This window comes from Diadema antillarum, unplaced genomic scaffold (genome assembly GCF_040938485.1).
Source record: "Diadema antillarum isolate AM-2024a unplaced genomic scaffold, OU_Dant_1.0 seq00001426_RagTag, whole genome shotgun sequence".
In the NCBI taxonomy this organism is placed as follows: Eukaryota; Metazoa; Echinodermata; class Echinoidea; order Diadematoida; family Diadematidae; genus Diadema; species Diadema antillarum.
This window is the reverse complement of record NW_027272178.1, coordinates 772,175-793,336: the sequence shown is the minus strand read 5'-3', so window position 1 is coordinate 793,336 and position 21,162 is coordinate 772,175. Positions and strand designations below refer to the sequence as shown.

At 38.2% G+C, this 21,162-nt stretch overlaps 1 protein-coding gene across 1 annotated transcript; it reads right to left on the bottom strand.

Annotated features, from left to right (window-relative positions):
• Positions 1-540: 540 nt before the first annotated feature.
• On the bottom strand, positions 541-17,937 carry LOC139709339 (angiotensin-converting enzyme-like). The gene is made up of 12 exons (XM_071621293.1): positions 17,721-17,937; positions 16,270-16,400; positions 13,596-13,750; positions 12,426-12,688; positions 10,197-10,388; positions 9,335-9,470; positions 7,489-7,620; positions 5,782-6,005; positions 4,391-4,535; positions 3,023-3,121; positions 1,450-1,572; positions 541-733 (listed from the first exon to the last, which is right to left on the bottom strand). Exons 1-12 carry the CDS (start codon positions 17,935-17,937, stop codon positions 541-543), a joined length of 2,010 nt encoding a protein of 669 aa, XP_071477394.1.
• Positions 17,938-21,162: the final 3,225 nt, after the last annotated feature.

Below are 21,162 nucleotides of genomic sequence, written 5' to 3'. Positions count from 1 at the left end.
GAATACACCAACGAAGTAGTGAAACACCTGGAATACACCAACGGAGAAGTGAACCACCTGGAATACACCAACTAAGAGGTGAAAAGAGACAGGTTGAGGCCGCAACATTTATTGATTGTATCGCAATCGCATTACATCTCTCCTCTCTCTTTCTTATTTTCATCGTTTGATGGAAACACCTTATAAGTCAATATCAAAAGTAAAGGTGGAAATCGGAGAAGCAATGCGATAATGCTGCCAGTCCTCTCTCCGTCACCTGTAAGAACAGTTGTCAAAGTCGGTAGAAAACCTTCAGTGCCGTGGAATCACTCAAAGTAGTTCTGTTCAAAATGTTGCCATATTCGAGCTTTACACAATCTCTGCAAAGGCTGTGCAACCAGTAATAACGAGTTAACACATCTCTTCTCTGTGTTCATTGCTTGATTAATAGCAAAGCTGTGAGAGTTTACCGTTCTTCCTCTTTCTACGATCCATGTCACGTTTTTCCACGTTCATTTCGTATGAGGCAGTTGAAACTAATCGATAGTTTTGAGATCCGTGCTAATTTCGCTCCTTGTGAAATATAGTCAGCTCGTCTCCCCATCCAATATACTCCCCATCATTCTCCTCTTCTAACCAATCCATGAGAGGAGCGAAGTACGCCTTGATGGCCCCTGCATCCATCATCCTGGAACCAGTCAGCTTCTCCATAGCTTCCGGCCACGGTCTGCTTCCACCCATCTTTAGCATCGATCTGGCGAGGAAATATCGCAAGTCATTAGGGCTTAAGAAGTCTTTGAGATGAGACGACATATGCTGGAATGTCGTTGTTAGATTTTAACCTTATAGGGGTCAGAGTTCGTTACGCCGGAGGTTCATTAAGCTTATTCTAAAGGTTCGTTGTTATTTCATGTTAGAAATTAGGAACCTCTGGCATTACGAACTTTCGGAATAACGCGAAAAATGTTCGGATTAAAGATCATCTAGGGTTGTATACAGAATTTGTGTGTTTCGGAATTCCACAAAACAACAATGAGGGGGAAATAGATAAGTTGGCTACAAGTGTGGAGACAAAAGTCTGCAGTTCTTTTATAAAGAGATTATGCATTAACAAAGTAAGGAACAATTAAGAATACCACAATTGATTAATATTACCATAATTAATAATGGCAACACAGCAATTTACAGCGTGTGCTTACGAGTCAAGCAAGTGATAACTTAGTAAGTGCGAATTCAGTTTACGTTTGAAGACCCATGGCAAGGGACTACATGCTTATTGCCTCTACTTTTGGACAGTGTCGGGGGCGACATAAAGCCGTCATCAGTCTTAGTTACCAAGCAAAACGAAACTAAAACATACACATAAAAAACAAAAGCAAAATACATAACTATAACCTTTATCATCAAAAGGATAAGAACATGTCATTGATAACCTACGAAAAGGATCACGATCATTCTTATTGGGCTTACCTTAGTTTGGCGCCAGCTTCCCTGGAGCCATAGATATTGCAGAGATGGAGAGGTGCGTAGTTGCTGGCTGCGTGGCAAAGAGCCTCCTGGAACTGGAACTGGACGAGAAAGCTGACGAAATATCTACGAAAAAGGAAGGACAAAGCATCAGAACATATACTATTAGCGATGACGTAAGGCCTGTGGACTAGCTTTCACAGTATTGACATTACTTGACACAATATGACACAATGACAATATGACACAATGACACAATATTGTTTGTGAGTGGTGAAGGACTGAAGACGCAATTTCACTGTAAGACTAAGTTGCCTTTACAAAAAGAGTGAAATTTGACCACCCCCAGAAAGTTATGAATCTAAAGACAAAGCAATTCATCGTGAATCAATGATATTGGTTTCAATAACATTATGCAAAATAGTTATCATTGCCTTGCAAGTCTCTCATTGACTTTTATATAAATCTTCCCTAAAGGACATGTTCCGATACGGATGAAAATCAAAACATACAAAGAAAACCTCTGGCGTAATATCATTCTCTATTGAAGTACGCGAGGTGTGTTTTGTGTGAAGACGTTCAGTGTTGAAGGACGAATATGCTATGTTAGTCGAAGAAAATCATATTTGATGGCATTTTGTCCTCATCAAAAATATTGGCACTGATTTGTGGTTGCAACAAGTATCACTGGGGGGCTTCATGAAAGCATACATAACTTAAGAGTTCCACGGCGACCTTGACTCAGTTGGACTTTCAGGAAAATAAAATAAAAAATGGCGTGATGTTGCACTGTATATATTCCAACTCCCAACAAAATACGTCATGTAGAGGACGTATATGCAGCATAGTGAAAACTTTTGCAAAAATAAAAACATGCTAATTAGCTCAAACAAAGTAACAACAAATTCAAGAACATGATACATAACGTACTGGAACTGGGAAGAAAATAACCTTTACTCAGCTAAACAAACGGAGACAGATAGACTAACAAACATGGATCACCTGTTTCACCAGTTTCAGTTAAGATTTATTCTATGTTGTTTGTATATTAAAGGGATAGTACAGTTCAGCTGAGATGAGGTTTGAGGTTTCTGACTTTATTGATTTTTTTTTTTAAGATTATGAGAAACCTCTTAAGATATATGAAAGAGCAAATAATTCTTAGAGGAATTCACAGTTTATTTGATGTAAATTGGTTTTGAAATGGCTGCAATATCCAAAACAAAGCAATCATAACAAAAGGCGGGACCCACCTTTAATTACGACTGCTTTGTTTTACTTTGTGTTTTGGATATCTCAGCCATTTCAAAACTGATTTTAATCATATATGAAAGAATTTAATCATATATTTAGAATTAATCATATATTTAGAATTCCTCTCAAAATTGTAGGCTTCTTAACATGTCTAAGGTGGTTTTCTTAACATTTCGCAAAAAGTTTAAAGCTAAATTCTCACCTAAACCAATACAATATCTGTGTGTGCCTCCTCATTTCGATTATATTGTTATGCGCTGTTGAGTACATTCCTTATTACAATAACTGCGCAATTATTATCGCTGTCATGATTACATCTCACCTGATGTATGGGACTGAAGCCGCTACATGGTATTTGGCGCCGGGATCAAAGTCCGAGCTGCTTCTATCCACCGGTGGCTCGATGCCTTGATATTGGTTCCTGTGGGATAAAATAAAAATTACGCTAATAACAAATCAAAAATGAAAGTGATGTGAAATTTTGTTTAATCGTCCGTTATGAGCCCTCATCGACGTAAAATTTCCCCATAACCAAAGAAAAACAATCATTTTAAAAACAGGCAAAACAGGGAAAAATGAAAAAAAAAAGACATAGTAAGTGTTTTAAGTACCATTCAGAGAAGTATAACGTTTGCATTGTGCTTATAAAGCCATCGTACTTGTGAGTCGTGAAGTGAATTACAGTGATGTGTATTTCAAAAAAACAAGGCTACTGAGGGCGTATCCGCAAAAGTGGGAGCAATTGATTCCATTTATTGCTCTCATTACAAAGTATTTTCTGACGATTTATAACTATTCCGTAAAATCAATTTCCCCGAATCAGTAGATTGAAGTATTTGTTCCATGATATTGTGTGTTTTTACACTGCATAGCCCCCCTCCCCCCCCCCCCCCAAAAAAAAAAAAATGGGCGAACTAGATATAGTTTGATGCCGACTTTAATAGTACAACATACTCTATCAGGAAGATGTGTATTTCAAAAAAACAAGGCTACTGAGGGCGTATCCGCAAAAGTGGAAGCAATTGATTCCATTTATTGCTCTCATTACAAAGTATTTTCTGACGATTTATAACTATTCCGTAAAATCAATTTCCCCGAATCAGTAGATTGAAGTATTTGTTCCATGATATTGTGTGTTTTTACACTGCATAGCCCCCCTCCCCCCCAAAAAAAAAAAAAAAAAATGGGCGAGCTAGATATAGTTTGATGCCGACTTTAATAGTACAACATACTCTATCAGGAATTGACAAGCGTTCTTAATCTACAAACCAGTCGACTCATGAGATGGTATACTATACGGGAGCGTAGAACGCGCCACATCACATTATATTAACACAGTCAGGAGTATGTCGATTCCCAGCTCCAGAGGACGAAGGAGACCAAGTAAGACTTTGTCTGCATGTATGGCTCAAGGCCGACATGAAAATATGCGACCCGACCCACATTGACAAGAGTTAGGCCGACACGGAGAGCGGGTGTAAAGCGACCTGCAGCATGCCTACCCAAGAATCTAGGACACTCGAAGCAGATGTAAACTAAAATCAGGATCAAGTGAAGTCAAGTTAAGCATGTCACATGTATGTCACCCATGTCCTATTTCTACCACATTTTTTTCATAATAAAAAAGAAAGGACCCTACAGATAAACTAATAGATTTCTACGCCCCCTAGATCATGTTCAAGAGATTAACCTTAGCTGCCACCATCGCTGGTTGTACTGATCAGGGCTGATGTCTCCTCGAAAAGCTTCCCATCTCCACTTGTCAATCAGCAGGCCGAACGGGAGGAAGGCGATCTTCTCCAGGGCCATTTTCATCAGGTAGTTGATATCTCTTTCTGTTAGACACAGACGTAAATTCAGTGACAAATTATCAATTCGGTTTCCAGAAGGCAGAGAAATCGGACGAGGTCAAGAACTTGTCTCTAAACATGTAGATTTCGAAAGCGTTCTACAGGGCTTGAAATTAAGTAGGCTATATCACTAAATGAAACAAAGACACTATATACAAGGTTATGTAGACTGGAAAAGTTCAATATTTCTACATGTTTTAATAACACCTGATGACGTTGATGAAACAACTGTAAAGTACGCTGCAGCGTTGTGATACAATAATCCTGGCTTCTCTTACAGTTCTAGTGTGTTTACGTGGTTAAAATTTTGGAAGTTAAGGCAAAACATTTACAAACAACGTGTAATAGATCGTGATCACTACATAGGCCTACTTAAAGAAAAGCATCAATGTGCAAAACGAACGATGTTATGTGGTAAACAAAGATAGGTAATCTTGCTGTTATTTCATTATTTCGTGATAGATGGGGTCAGTGACGGTTAAATGCATTTTAATAATTTTGTATATTAATATTTGCATATTAGTATACACATGGCATTAAAGTTGAAGCTTCATTGATGCTGGTCAAAACTATACATAGGTTGCTATGAAAGGTTGATGTCTGTCTACAATGTTAATAATGAGAAACTTCACGTATGTGTATTTTGCATTTGTATTGGGTAAGACAGTGGAAGAACGGCATCATTAAGACATAATCTTTATGGCTGAATTGTGCGTTGCTCTCGTAATTGACTGACTGAGTTGAAATGGGAGGAAATGCGTGCGAAGTCATGTATCAGTGATAATGTAAACATGGCAAACAAATACAGTAAGGATGGGTGCCGGTCATACTGGTGGAGATGCATTGTGTTTAAACGGTTAGTACCAAACGCTGTGCGAGGTATCTTCATAGAAGCACAATCCATATTTCATGAAAGACACAAAGGTAAAATGTGCAGGAATGATTGCTAAACTGTGAGAAAAAAAAACATTTGAGAATTGTCATTTTCCTCTGTATTTTTGCAAATAGCTTACTTTTAATTCAAATCGACCCAAGTCGAGGTATTGCCGTGATGAATTTGTTTAAACCATGCTGCTTGCTGGTCTTGTCGTTTTGTAAACTTTCTCGAAAAGATTGTCCAACACACATATCGAGTCAAAGAAACATTTTAGCCTCCCCCTGCATGTCATTGCATATGAACAGAGTGTCTTGAATCTTCTTATATATCTCTCTGTAATCTGTCATATCTCACCCTTGTCGACATGGTTGTTATCCAGCAATCCAATTGTATGTAGATAGTCTGGCGTAACTACGGAGAGGGCTATGGTGTCTCCCACGGCCTCGTGGAAGCCCGGGTTGGCACCTCTCCTCAGGAAAACATGCTGGTCGCTATATTGCAGGTAGTACTCACAGTGTCCCATTTCATGATGCACAACGTACAGGTACTCCATGGTTACTTCTGCGCACATCTTGATTCTGTGTTTCAAAAGAAGCAAAGTATCAAATTTATGCATGCAAAACGAAAAAACAAAACAAAACAAAACCGAAGCCAACAAGAATCATCTGTCATAGCGTCTTGAAACTGTACTGATATGAAAATTACGAAACCAATGCAAAATATATCTAGAAGCGAACATTCTGAGCGAGGTCACACTAGTATCATCAAAGTTTAACTGCGGTTTGTGAAATTGATCACGTGACCGTGTCTTGACTGTGTCTCTGTCTTTAAGTTTGTTTTGTTTTTATTTGCTATGTTTACATCACAATGTATGTTTAGGGATCACTTTTTTTAAAGGAAATATTCAATTCAAATAAAAACATTCAGGTGCAAATAAAAGGTCCGTCTAGAGATACATAGTACAAAATACACAAGATGAGTGACAGTAACATTCCAAATGATATGAATTAGATAATAGTACCAGCTGATATGGGGTGCAAAGTCTTTGATTTTGCTACCAAGTGTTCATCTATCTTTTTTTTTTACTTTGATAATTGACAAAATGAAAAAAAGAATGCAATAACTTTTGTTTTACTTTTTTGTTGTTACAGAAAATATGAATTATTTTGCATAAAAATCTTACAAAAACATTTTAACATTTCGTGTTTTCTATAGAGCCAAATATAAACATACCTTTAGTTATAAGGGATCTAGTGAAGTAAAAAAGGGATCAGCTAGCTTGAGGATATTTCCACTCGTGATTTGTACTACTGAGAAAGAGTGGGGTTGTTGACATTTCACTCACGTCAATCTATCTGATGAGATGTCTCTAAAAGATCAGTCATGTGAAGTATCATTATGCAAAAGCCTCTTTGTAGTTTCTTAAAGTTTCTTTGCAGTGAAATTTCACGGGAATCTCGGAGATGTTGATGATTGTATTGCAGACTGTTTCATACGCCTACGCTCATATGCCAGCTGGTCTAGGCTGAGTTTTAATATACTATACAATATGGCTGCACACAAACTCATGCCTTCTCAGGTTTCCCAGTCAGTAAATTGCAAACGAACAAAAACAATCAAGAGAACAACAAAACAATTATACATAGTTTTCACTACACCTAATCGGGGCACATTTTTTCTTTTTCATAAATTGCTTTTCACACAATGAATACCTCTAAGTATAGATAGGGGGTAATCAAGCAATCGTTTAAAGTGGCATGGGATCAATATGCAAACATGTCTCCTATATGAGAACAAATCTGTTTTTACAAATTATCTTTTCATTCAGCAGATTATCCTTTTGCTTTTGTCTCATTTTGCGATAAGGTTTAACAAACAAGTTGACACATCATTAACTCTTGACACATAAGTTATTGGCCCTACACACTTTCATTAAAAGGTGTCTTGGCGAAACGATCATATCACGATATTAAAAAAAAGGTGAAGCTAAAAAAAATAGAAATAAAGATAAGTCAACACTTGCATTTGCCAGTGTTTTGATAATGTTTCTTTTCTTTTTACCGGACATCTCGATTTTTCAAGAAGTCAAAAGCGGAAGCATGGCAGATGACTTCTCTGTCAGTCGGCTTTGTCATCATGGAAGAGGTCCAAAACGACTGAGGCATGGCGTCTAGGCTAAGAGACTTGAAGAAACTGTCGAACAAAAATAGGGCGGCAAGCATCGCAATCAAAGAAAAGATAAATATTTTTAATTTACCACATAAGCAGACTATATGATTAGTTTATGAATTGGAGTTCACGTCCATAATTCAGAATACGAAAGTGCTCAACAGAAAGATCTTGATGGGGGAAAAATAACATTCATAACTGGCTTCCATTTTGAATATGATTAAAATGAGTAGGTTCCGACTGCACAACAGTTCTTATCAATGCCCCGAGGAAGTTCTTCTGAAGTAATGGGGAAATACTGCATCGTTTGATTGACGCGTAAAATCAACCCCTTACGTGCTTGATCTCAGACGAAGACTCTCACTTTCTTTCCGAATTTATAGCAATAAGAGGTAACTGAGAATAATAACAATAGTAATAATGATAATAGTGGCTACTTGTATAGCGCACGGGTCCACCTTTCGGTGCTCATGGCGCTTCAAAAAATGAAATGATAGATACATTTACATGTTCAAACATGACGTCAGAGAAGAAAATGGCAAACAACAAACAAACAAACAAACAAACAAACACATATCAGATATAAAATAGAATTGTTCTGAAGATTATAGATTTCAATTATAGTCCTCGGTGTGAGAGGAACAGATACGTCTTAAGTTTGGATTTGAAAATTTCTGTAGATGACAGTTGTCTTAACTGAATAGGTATTATAACTGCCCTTCTGTCATACCTCTCACTGACAAACTTTCCGGATGAAATATTGAAATATAGATTGAATCTGTGCTGAATCACCAATATTTGATGATTGAAAATAGAGGTTTAATATCAAGTATGATTACTACTGTCCTCCTTTATAAAATGGGTTCAAGAATGTAGCCAATAGGAAGCGCTGAAATGAGTCACGTGTGCTTTGGTTACTCAGTCCCATTGCACTACGTGTTAAATCCTATTGCCCATCGTCTGTGCGCACGGCGGCTCCTTTGAATTGCATGCATACGCGCTGTCAATCCTGTAAACAACTTCTAGTTCGGACTGCCGGCCGGCCGGCCGGCCTTTCTTCCCTTGTGCATAACATGTGTGGCGTACGTATCATACGTACAGTGGACAGTAGACCAAGCGTTGTGGGACCGGACGCGTACATGGAGTCACTTTGAAGGGCAAATCCAACGATTTAGCAGGTTAATTCTCAGAGTTTTCAGAGTATGTTGTCAGTAGGCCTATATGAGGAGTCTATATCAAGTCTTTAAGGTAAAGGGTGCATATTCTATGTAAAATAAGTAAGTTCTCATGCGGGAACTTAAGTGTCCGGAAACCCAACCCCCCATCATACTTATAGTGCGGGATTTCCGAGTGCGACGTGCGTAAATGTTTGGGACGAACATCTTCGGACGTCTTGACCCACAAAGGTACGTGAAAAACGCTGAAAAATGCTGTTAGTTTTCGAATTTTCGACCTATTTTATAAAACAAATGATGCACAGGATTATCTCGTGGCGTTAGTGGAGGCGTATAGCTCACTCTCGGGTATCGAGTGTGCACTATACGCCTCCACTAACGCACTCTATCCTGTGCATCATTTGTATAACAGCGTATCGTCGAAAGGGATATCCGGGTATTTACTAGAGGAGCTCTGTAGTATCGGCCGACCTGTGAGCGCGAGGAAAGAGCGTGTTTATAGGAGAGCATTGAGAAATATTCTATTAGATTGTTATTTCAGTACAAATCCCTGCAATACTCACTTGTTTGCCGTATGGAATATCCTGAGTACATCCCACTCTTGCTTCTTCATGTTCTCTGTCACATCAACCGTTCCTTCACCGGGATAGGGCTCCACTATGTCGTAGATATGGGCCCATTGCTGCGCCCACATGTTTCCTGTATGTGAACATGGCACAGAATAGCAAGGATGCCGTAAATACGGGTTTGTCGATTAGATCACTTATCTTACAAGTGTTTTGTTCAAACGGCTGGAAAAGCCTGTTTCTCTCTCTCTCTCTCAAAAAAAAAAAAATAAATCACGCGAATGCACAGCAATCTCAATTTATCCTGTATATCCTATGTTGGTATGTATTCACTTTGTTTTGCTTTTATCATAGCTGGTATCATACAATGATATTATGATCGTGTCATTTATTTTTTCGTCACACCTAGCTTCGGTTATTGTTATGTCCTGCGTTGACCCCCTCACCCATCCCCCCAAAGAAAAAAAAAATCCTGTTCCTGATCGGCTTAAAACCATTTCTAACTTGGGTTTGTTGATGCTGAACTTCTGATGCTGCACTTCGTCACACATCGAACGAGTACATTTTCGCGTCTGCGAGGCATTTGGGGTCGACAGACAATGAGAACAATAGCAGAAGCTGGGTGCGATTTTCGACATATGTGACGTGATGTTATTATGTTCAAAAACCTTAAAGAAAAAGCCTGCAGGATAAAAACATGAGCAGTATACAAACAAACGTAGACTACCGAGTCAGAGAAATAATGTAATCATTGTAGCGACATCCCTTGACCTTTATAGCTCGACTTGTGAGGCATTGTTTATAAAGGCAAAAAATGTCAGTCTTAAATCTTGTCGCGAGACATTCACGCATCTCTTACCCAGGAGATGTGCTGGGATCGGCCTCTGTACGGATACTCGGTCCTCTCCGTATTTCTCCGCCAACTTCCTCCTGACGTAGGCGTGTAGCTGGAGGTACATCGGTTTGGTTTGCTGCCAGAGGTCATTGACTTCTTGTTCAAGGTCGTCTGTTTCGTAAGCACTTTGCCAATCTGCCGCCGCATCGTCGTGCCCTAATCATTGAAGGGAGACTCAGCAATTTTCAGTTCCCACCAGCAAACCTCAAAGGGATGTCATCCAACATTTTTACTCAATGCTGTTTTTTATGTCTTTTAATCATGACACATACACATAAACATAGAATTCAGAAACTTCGACTTAAACCAGTTCCCTTTCACCCCTATGTTGCTTTACGTCGAACTTGTGGTGAGGTAATTCACGAGGACTGGAGTGGATGTCACTGCAATGTCATGCTTTCTTGAGGAATTCATTCCTCAACGCAAAAACTAGACATTGAATTGACAAGATATTACAGGTGATTTTATCAACTGTTACCATCATTGCAAATGTTTTTGTAGGATGGCCATGTAACAAACGTATCGAAAAAACTAGATATATCGCTACGGCGACTGATATGCCTCCGCCATAATGCATGGTTCTCTTAATAGGTCTATAGTGCAATGTCTTGACAATGTGTGATGACAGTTTCACACAATTGGCAAAATATTAAAATGACAGGTTTGACACAAATGTGCTGAATGTTCACTTTCCTAGAACTAGGTTCAATTGGACGAATTATTAAAATGTCGGAATGCAGGTATTTGGGGAACTGATGATTTTTACTTGACTTTTGACCCTTTTATAAGTTTATGCATTGAGTAATTTTCAAGGTATTGAGAAAAGTATAATTTCAGTATCAAATGGGAAAATAGCATTATCTAAACCTGGCCTTTGACCTTTGACCTCACAGTTCCAAAGAGAATCACTGTTAGGTTGAACATGCATAAATATGTAAGTTTCATGATGATACCTTGAGTTACTTTTGAGATATGGAGGAAAAAGTGCAATTCAGCACTTTCACTTGACCTTTGACCTTTGACCTTTGACCTTTTGGCAAGAAACTTCCCACAGAACATATATTGGGTACATCAAGTTAAAAGAAAAAAAAACCTTCAGGCCTTGCATAAATTTAAGGAAAGTAGTGATATTTTGAGGAGTTGACCTTGACCTTTGACCCCTGACCTTTGAACCATGACCCCGAACTTCCCTAGATAATCACTGCCCATTGGAACAAGCATATATACTAAGTTCCATGAAGATACCTTGAACCATTTGCGAGATATGGAGAAAAACATGAATTTTCAACTTTTTTTCACAAAATAACGTGTGACCTTTGACCTCTGACCCCGTGACCCTAAAATCCAAACAAAGTATTATCCCCCAGGATATACCCTAATACCAAGTTTGATGTAAAACCACCACATGGTTCTTGAGATATCGACAAAAACAAAACGGGACGGACGTACGTACGGACGGACGGACGGACGGACGACCCGAAAACATAATGCTCCGGCCACTTCGTTGGCGGAGGCATAAAAAAAGGAACCAGTAGGATTTATCTACTTCTTTTCCTACAAGGGATACTACCACCAGACTATCTCCGGTTGGCGGCAGTGACACGATGGACTTACAGGCCCGTATTCTACTGTAGACCAAGGTTTAAGCCCAATTTAGACCCACTTTAAGACCAGACATTGGTTTTAACTCGGTTTAAGTTTTTAGCAGAATACGGACCACAAAGTCTGGGTATTTGTTTCAGGTTCATCGTGTCACTGCCGGCAACCATGGTGGTAGTGTCACTTCCCGGAAAGCAGTAGATGACAGGTTCGAATTCTAACTGGGCCCCATTTCATAAAAGATGTTGGGATAGCAACTTTTGCTGGAATGGCAACTGTCAATAGCAACAGCCAATCAGGAAGTTGGATTCTTGCCATTACCATGACAATTACCACTCTAGCAAGAGTTGCTATCATATCAAGTTTTTATGAAATGGGGCCCAGCTCCCCCTTTCCAACAGGTTTGCTAAAACGTAGATGAGTAGTTGCGATCTATATAAATGCATTTGTATACAGTAGATGACAATTGATAAAAACATGTGCCATAGCACATCTTCATCCTCTGCATAAATAAGCTCTTCTTTCGATTACACTATCAAAATCATTATGCAAAATGAAGATCTTGTGGAGAATGCAGGCCGCACATCAACCCACCTTCATCACGGGATAACTCGTTCAAAAGATTGACGTATGTGGGATACAGGCGACCAATTGGAGGACCCACTGCATCCCGCCAACCCTTCCAGGCGAAAAGCAATTCGTCGTAGTCCCGTGAAGTAGCCATGATGTCTTGTAAGTGTGGTTCCAGAGAGAGACATTCCTCCGTCGATTTACCATGAGAAGAGGCTGGTGATGAACGGCAAACCTTGGCCACACCAAACGCGTTTTGCATTTGACTTTCAACGTTGTGTAGCGCACTGCTCAAAGGAAACAAGGTTATAGAATTGAACAATATTCAAAACAAGGTAAATTGATTATGTTTGTAGATATGGATGAAGGCATGCGATTGATTTGAATGTTTGGATTTCACTTTTCTGCAGTAATAACCAAATGTGCTTAGAGGAAATGAAAGACATACCTAATCTCTTTCCTCATTCATCTTTTTGGTGCTTTTGGTGTTTTTGGCAATTGGATTAAGCTTGACCGGCTCAGGTTATTCTTATGTACAGCAAGCTATGCTTTGTGTTTGTTCTTTTTTTCCCATGGCCGACTTGGCTGATTTTTTTCTTCTTATGACGTCATGTATTGATTCATCTATTCTTGCATTATGTCACGCTTCGAGAAATGTTGAATGAATTATATCATTAAAAATTGTTTATGTCGAACTACGCCTTATGTTCTTGTCCACTTTTCAAAGACAGTTTGGAGTAAAGAGTCTGGTATCTTACTAAATTACCAATGGAATGATTTCAACAACAACAACAACAACAACAACAACCTGTTAGCTCAGGTTGTCTAAAACATATTTTGTAATTTGTTGTATTTCATTGGATATCGAAGCAGATTTAGAGTAAGAAGTTGAAAAATACTGAAATCAAGTCATAAGATTCAAAGACTACGGGGTTTAGGGGTCTAGACTTGGAAAAAAGTCAAGTTATGGCGTAACAGGACCGCGAAATTAAGGTTGCAACATTGGTCATCATTATTCTCACGGATACATGCTACTTATCGGATGCGAAGGGATACAGTTATTTGTATAGCTAAACAAATCTTTGACACGAAAAAAAAAAAAGCGCGATAGAATCTTTAGAGTGGACACATTGCGGGATATCTTTCAAGAAAAAACAAATAAAAGAGAGTGAAATAATACAGTGTACATCGTACCTGACTTTGGCAGGATCTACCTTCGTGCCGTCTTGAAGCATTAAGTGCAAGATCCTCTGCTGATCATGATCTAAAGACTCTGGAGCGATTCGACTCGCCTCCTTTACCAACCCAAGCTGGTAATCTGTGGTCAATTTTCCAACTTGAGCTGAAATCTGGTGAAAAAGAAGAAAGAAATGACCGATGACTGACATATATATCTGACGTTCTATGTCTTTCGTCTTCTTTACAACAGTGTTTCCAAGCCTTCTATGACGCGTGGCCTACTTTGACTCCTGCTTTAATATTTGTTTGTTTTAAGGAACAATTACAAGTGCATCACCAACTCTTTTACATTCTTATTTTGGGAAGACATCTCGGTCCACTGGCTGAAAAGCGTTGCTCTGCAATAGTCCTCTCACTCTCTGCCTTTCTCCCTCCCTCCCTCTCTCTCTCTCTCTCTCTCTCTCTCTCTCTCAATTAATAATTTTTCATGTCGACCTGAAGAAGACGTCTGTGCGTCGAAAATTTGGTTTGAATAAAAAGCACCGTTGGACTAAAATGCATTGCCACCCTACTTCGTCATCTTTTATATACTACAGGGCGTATTAAAAAAAAGTTACACTTTTGAAAAAATTGTCTAAATTACATATCAAAATCTTTGGAAGATTTTTTCATATTTATGGATGCCCAATAGTCTCATCTATCAGGTGCAATCAACAAAACAAATTTTTGTTCACGGTTGGCTGAACACTGACGCTCTTTGTCCAGAATGTGAAAAATGACATGCGCCATACTGAAAGAAGATGGAAAATTCAGCCAGCAGTCCAGATATGTGTTCTCATTCAAACAAATTGCTCTTTTGCTCACAGTTTTGATTATGTTATGATAGTTTAGGAATTTTCTGGCGATTTTCTGTCACGTTTTGAATGATTCCATCGTGTTATGGAAGGTTGATTAACAACATCAAGATCTTTTAAGCACAGTTATCACAAATCATGCACAGACATATCGAACCCATAAATGCCAGTCACTCAGTCAAGAAGAATAAAACAAAATTAATGCATCCTCAGATCATTCAATCAATACAATCAATCCAATCAATTCAATCAATCAATCAATCAATCAACCAATCAATCAATCAATTAATTAATCAATCAATCAATCTATCTATCTATCATGCCAATCAATCAATCATTCATTCAATCAATCAATTAATCAACCAATCAATCAATTAGTCATTCATTTAATCAATCAGTCAGTCAGTCATAATTGTATGCATGTTTTATAAAAAGTGGCAGATCGACATAGGGAATATCACCTCCCCCCCTCCCGTGGCGTAAAGGCTGATCAATGCTTGAAAAACTGATTTATTCTATTCTTTTAATCAGCCGATTGATAATTTCAGTGACTGAAAGTGATTGATTATTGGGTCGATTCACTGATTGATTGAACGACTCAATGACTGACTAACTGATATATCGGTTGATGTATTGATGGGTTGATTGATTGATTGATTGACTGACTGATTGATTGATCAATTGGTCAATCAATTGATTGAATAATGGGATGAATGATTTGAATGTTGATTAATTTGGTACCACTACCACATTAATGAATAACTGGCATATGGTATTGATGTGTCCGTTTATTGAGAAAACTGTGCTTTAAAGATCTTGAAGTAATTACACACTCTAATTCTCACCAATTGATTTAGAAATTAAATCATTAAAATTACGATAAAGCTGACAAAAAAATCTCAGACTATCATAACATAATCAAAGCTTCAAGCAAAAGAACAATTTGTTTGAATGGGAGCACTTATTTGGACTGATGCGGCTGAATTTTCCATCTTCTTTCAATTTGGCGCAGGTCATTTTTCACACTCTGGACAAAGAGCGTCAGTGTTCAGCCAAGCGTGAACAAAAATTTGTTTTGTTGATTGCACTTGATAGATGAGACTATTGGGCATCCATAGATATGAAAAAATCTTCCAAATATTTTGAAATGTAATTTAGACAATTTTTTCAAAAGTGTAACTTTTTTTGTTGATACGCCCTGTGATTATAATGACATGCGTGTCTACATATTCAATAAAGATATTCGTGTATCTCTTGTATTTCAAGAAAAGCACCTGGAATTGTACGATTACAAAGTTTCAAGTGCAGCTTTACAGACTATAATAGTATTATATAAGAACTGAATCTGCCTTCTCAGCATACAGGGGTACTGGACTTTATGAGTTTTCTTCCCCCTCCTTTTCTTCTTCCATTGCTGATGAGTGCAGTTGTCACGTTTGTAGAAAAAAACAAACAAACAAACAAACAAACAAAGAATGAGACGGGCCACGTGAATCGTGATGGATGACACGTTTTCAAGTGCTTTAAATGGAAGTAGACAATTGTCCTTGCCTGACATGCTCCAGTCGGCAATATATATAATAACATACTTGGTTTCGATAACAGATTATAACAACCATGTGTTTCTATAGAAACATGACATGTACGTCGCAATGATAAGAAAAAAATGATGATTGTGTACAGTGGGTAACATTGAAAACCGCCGCTTTTCTTTCTTTCTTTTTAAATACTGAGACCAGCTCTCCAAATATACATCGTGTATGATCCATTTTCCCCCACTGTGGCCATTGTGAATCTGACATGAATCGGTCTCTTGTAATTCAGCTTCACCTCACCTCTGTGTTGTAAGCTGTGATATTAGTGAGATGGTTCCAGGCTGCCTTCTCATCCATGTTCAACATCTCAGCAACGGAAATGTTCAGGATGTTTAGCCAGTCGCTGACAATGGCCTTGTCTTTCACGGTGTCTGTAAGAAAAAAAAATAGTCCAGATGCTCAAAAATTCCTTCTAACAGGAAGTGAAATCAATCACTATATGATTTGATATATATGAAAACACATCTCTACAAAAAGGCATGCAGCTATTTCTACAACCATGTGGAGATTTTGAATACGTCGAGACACTTAACAACACGCGTGCGTGCAATGAAATGCAGGCAAGAAATTCAAACAACACTAAACGCTGACAATCAGGACTCTGTCCAGTTCGGAATACCTTTTCGGGATAAAAACTTGTGAGAAGGGTAAACCATGATTCTGTCGTATTTCAAATTATCATTCGTCTTTTACGCCATCACTCAATGTAATTGTAATATCATAACAATTATAGGCAGTGATTACAATACATCTCGTAAGGAAATAAAGCTCAAGTTCGATCGCTATAGTGTCACGCTCAACTAAAGATATATTGCAGTATCGTCATATTTACGCAGACGTATCACAAGTGAATCCAGGGGTTGTATAGACAAAGTTTAAGACCCCGGACCAAGGATTATTCTCGGTTTAATTTGATTCTAGCCCTCAGATGTGTGGAAGAGCAATTCTTCGATCTCGCCGTCTACACATTCACCCAACTATGCATTTCCCCCAAAAGGCCAATAGGAAGATGTTACACACGACTGGTACGAGCAGATAGTGTGATCGTATAGAACAGAGATTAAGATAATATTGAGAGAGTTTCGCCATTTTACCCAAGGGATAACTACGAAATAATATAATGTCATACAGAAAATTTGCGTGACATATAACACGCTATGTGCATCAATAGTTTATGCTATATTTCGACTTACCCCAAGCACTTGACTAACCGCTTTCAGAAAGCAGGGGGAATAATTACTATCCTTAACATATGTCAGTATTAAGTTGATGGAATGTGTAATTAACATGAGAAATTATTATTTTTTTTTTGGTTGGTGGAATTCTCTTTATATTTTCTCTGTACTGTTGTCCACACATGTCATAAACTCAAGTAGTCTCCTTATCCGGTAGTTTCAACACCAAAACCTTTTAGAATTCATAACTTTTGCATCGCTTGTCCGATTTCCCCCAAACTTATATATCACTGATGTGCTCTACTAATGTTGCTGCTTTCACTCAATCCAAATTCCTCGCTGGGTTATGGTTTCCTTTTATTGTAACTGTAAAACTATTTTATTTTATCATGATTTGAAAAGAAACTGATATCTTGATTGTAGCATTTTGAAATAAAACCATCGTTAGCTTTCTGGGAAACTCTCATTCACAGTGGTGAAATAAATTTCTAGCATATATTGTGATCGCTGACTTACCCCCTAAATCATATTCTATGCACGGAATGCACGTTTCGCACTTTCTTCCCTGTGCATCCGTACACGCGAGCTTTCTGAGGAGCCCGGATGTTTCTTTCGCAATCAGCTGGAGTCTGTGGAGGTCAATGTCCTCGTACGACTGTACGTGTGTGCCGAGCAGCGCCATTAAGACGGCACTCAGGTATAAGATCGTTGACACTTTTCTTGATGACGTCATGTCGATTGCCTGAAAGACATTCCAACAAAATAATAATAATAATAATAATAATAATAATAATAATAACAACAACAACAACAATCATTTTGTAAACTTGCCAAATTATAATCCATGGAAATACATGGTTTCAATTAAACATAATCATCACAGGAGATTACGCAAATGACAGTTTTGAGCATTTCGGCATCATTTCAACACGCAAACAGGACTGACCCTATGCCAGTTTGAGAGAATGCTGCAAGGTTCAACTTCATCGCACTGTGTTATTTCACTGTTTTCATGGTTAGGCCTATGTATTTCCTAGATTTAAAGTTAAACCTATGCCACGAATTAATTATTTCTGTGTGCATTCAATGTCACAATTATCGGCATTTCCAGATGATGATAACACATAATTATGTCAGGAACTAAAAGCAGAAGACCAAACATTATGTTTGATCAGCCATAACGCGCGTTACTGTATTCAATCTGCAGAAGTCAAGATGTGCATGTACATTGTAGCACCCTCTTAAAGGGATCGTATAGTTTTGGTTTAGACCTAATTTCAGGTTTCTAACATTTTTTTTTTTGTGAGATAATGAGAAACCTCTTCTCAAATATGAAAGAGCATGTAATTCCCTGAGGAATTCAACGTTTATTTGATAAAAATTGGTTTTGAAATGGCTGACATATCCAAAAAAGAACAATTTTAGTAAAGTATGGGACCCACACTTTGTAACGATCGCTTTGTTTTACTTTGTTTTTGGATGTTTCAGTTATTCCAAACCCGATTTTCATCAAATAAACTTTGAATTCCTCTTAAAATGGTATGCTCTGTACTATATCATAAGTGTTTTCTTGGTATCTTGCAAAAATTTAAAAGTCTAATTCTCATCTCAACCAAAACTGTACTACCCCTTTAATAATTTCTATCACACGAATGGAGTACTAAGGCTTAACTCATAAAGTTCAATTAATTTCAGTGCATCGTAGCATGCATTCACTTGTACTAATGTTTTGCTCAGCGCAAGGCAAGAAAACAAAACAGAAAACGGGAATCATCATTTTCTGTTATCTTTGTATGCACTTGACGAAAACAAGTACATTGTATGGTTGAACAGGGCCTCTGCCTTCAACGCGGTCTTTCAACGGGAAGCAGTTATATGATAATGATATGCACTGATATCTGTACATAGAGATACAAGCAGGGAGGTGATCACCTCCCTGATACAGGTAAGTCGTATGTTGCAACTCACTTGGTGTTATCTTGATGAAGTCAGTATTGATCGCACTGCATGCACCGTTCTTCTGTCCTCAGATCGCAACCATATAGTCCACGGAGTGGTAACGTACTGTTCCTAAAACCTTTGTATTTTACATATCGTCGGAAAGAGCGTCGTTTTAAAAGCAGTGGTATGCCCCCTATCCCAGACAGAACGGGGAACTCGGGACCAGGTAGGCCTACGTGTATTAAAGCTGTCAAACACGCTTTGCACTTTGGGCACGTAAAACGGTGCAAGGTTTGTAGGATGGCTAAATCACTGTACCGAACACGAACTGTCTTTGTTGTTCAGCCTTATTGTGAAATGCCTAAACTGAATGGAAACCATTCAGGTATGAAATGGACAAAAGAACAGACTTTTCTCACAGTTTTTTTTTTGTCTGTAATTGCTCCCCGAAACAGACGCCTAACACATGATCGACAAAAAAGATAATAGATTTATAATTGTTTCCTTTGATATCTCTACTTGAATAGATGTTTATTGGTAAAACAGGTACTAAAGAGCAGTGCCCTGTAAGAGCTGTCACTATGGAAATCATATCGAAAGATTTTGGGACAGATTCAGATTAGGTCTAGTTGGGAAGGATAAAACGACATTCACTATGTATTCTAAAACGTGATAGGGTGGGCGCAAGTATTGTTCCCAAATGACTTTGGGATATGTACAGTACAGTTCCTATCTTCTGAAGGCTGATAGATCTGAAAATTGTCCCTGAGATAAGTTGAATTGATATACAGTGCGTATCAAAAACAGGTAATCAAACTTTGAAGGGCTACTGTTTCATAATCATTGTCAGCTATGGAGAGCACAATGTTGGTTGTGACGAAAGAGGAACTCTTTCTCTTTCCATTGGTACCTAATTATGGTGACAAATGTTATGCATGAATGAGCACATAAACTTGAAAGACAACAATGACAAATTACACTTTTTCCAAGTTTGCATGTTATTGTGAAAAGCAATGCATGTCTCACTGCATGGATGCGATCTGTCAATGATAGCGGCTAAATAGGTCAGCCTGTACGAATGCAGCTTTTTGTGTTTAGAGTTTCTCCAAGCATCTTATGATCCATAACCTTTAACATGGCCACCTGTCTGATAACTTGGTCACTCCCTGAGGCCAACCCACACAGTTCATTTTCTCCCTTCATATTCAACACATGACCAAACAAACAAACCATGTCTTGAATATGAAGAGAGAAAAATGGGTGGTGGTATAGCCTTTATGGAAAAGACCAAGTTATCAACAACGTGGCCATGTTGAAGGTTATGAACCATACAAAGTTAAAAGAAACCCTAAACACGAACCCGCAGTCGTGCAGGCTGGCCGGATGATTTGACCACTTTCATTGATAGATACGCACTGTATAGGATTGATTTTTGACCTTGGTGAAACGCCCCTCAGGTAAGTGCCTGACAAACAAATAAACATAATAAAGAAGGGACACTTTTTGAATAATTTATTTCTTGTCTTTTTTATTAGTACGTACCCGAGTGTTTGCTGTTTCTCAAATTACTGTGCTGGTTTGTACATTGAGTCAACTAAATTACGAAAACAGGTGTATAACGAAATCATTAAAAACACTTTGGTGTACGTTGTGGATGGAAATGAGTTGAATGTAATCATGTGATAATATGTTCATTCATGGGCTTTATGACGCCATAAAAATCCTCAATAGCCTTTGCGGTAGACTGGTTTCATTGCTGATTTTCAGGGTAAACTCTAAGGGCAATTAAGCAGTCATGGACAATAAGCCAGTTCCACCTTGAGCACATGAGCAGAGAAAAGGTCATTTGTATAATCAGACATGTTGGTTTACATTTACAGAGATAAGCATCCGTGATGTAATGATCATTCATGTAATCTTTACAAATGGTGCTTGTTAGCACATCCACCTGACAGCAAGCCTGATATGTAGAAGTACAATTGTACAGTAAGACTTCGATTATCCGGACATCGATTAT

Bases quoted from the DNA above. Each gene is read 5' to 3' on its own strand.
- LOC139709339 (XM_071621293.1), bottom strand. From the start codon at position 17,937: ATGACGTCATCAAGAAAAGTGTCAACGATCTTATACCTGAGTGCCGTC. The intron at 13,751-16,269 runs GTGAGGTGAAGC...CTTTTTCACCAG, and splicing joins TCACAGCTTACAACACAGAG to ATTTCAGCTCAAGTTGGAAA. The intron at 7,621-9,334 runs GTGAGTATTGCA...TTTGTTCGACAG, and splicing joins ATATTCCATACGGCAAACAA to TTTCTTCAAGTCTCTTAGCC.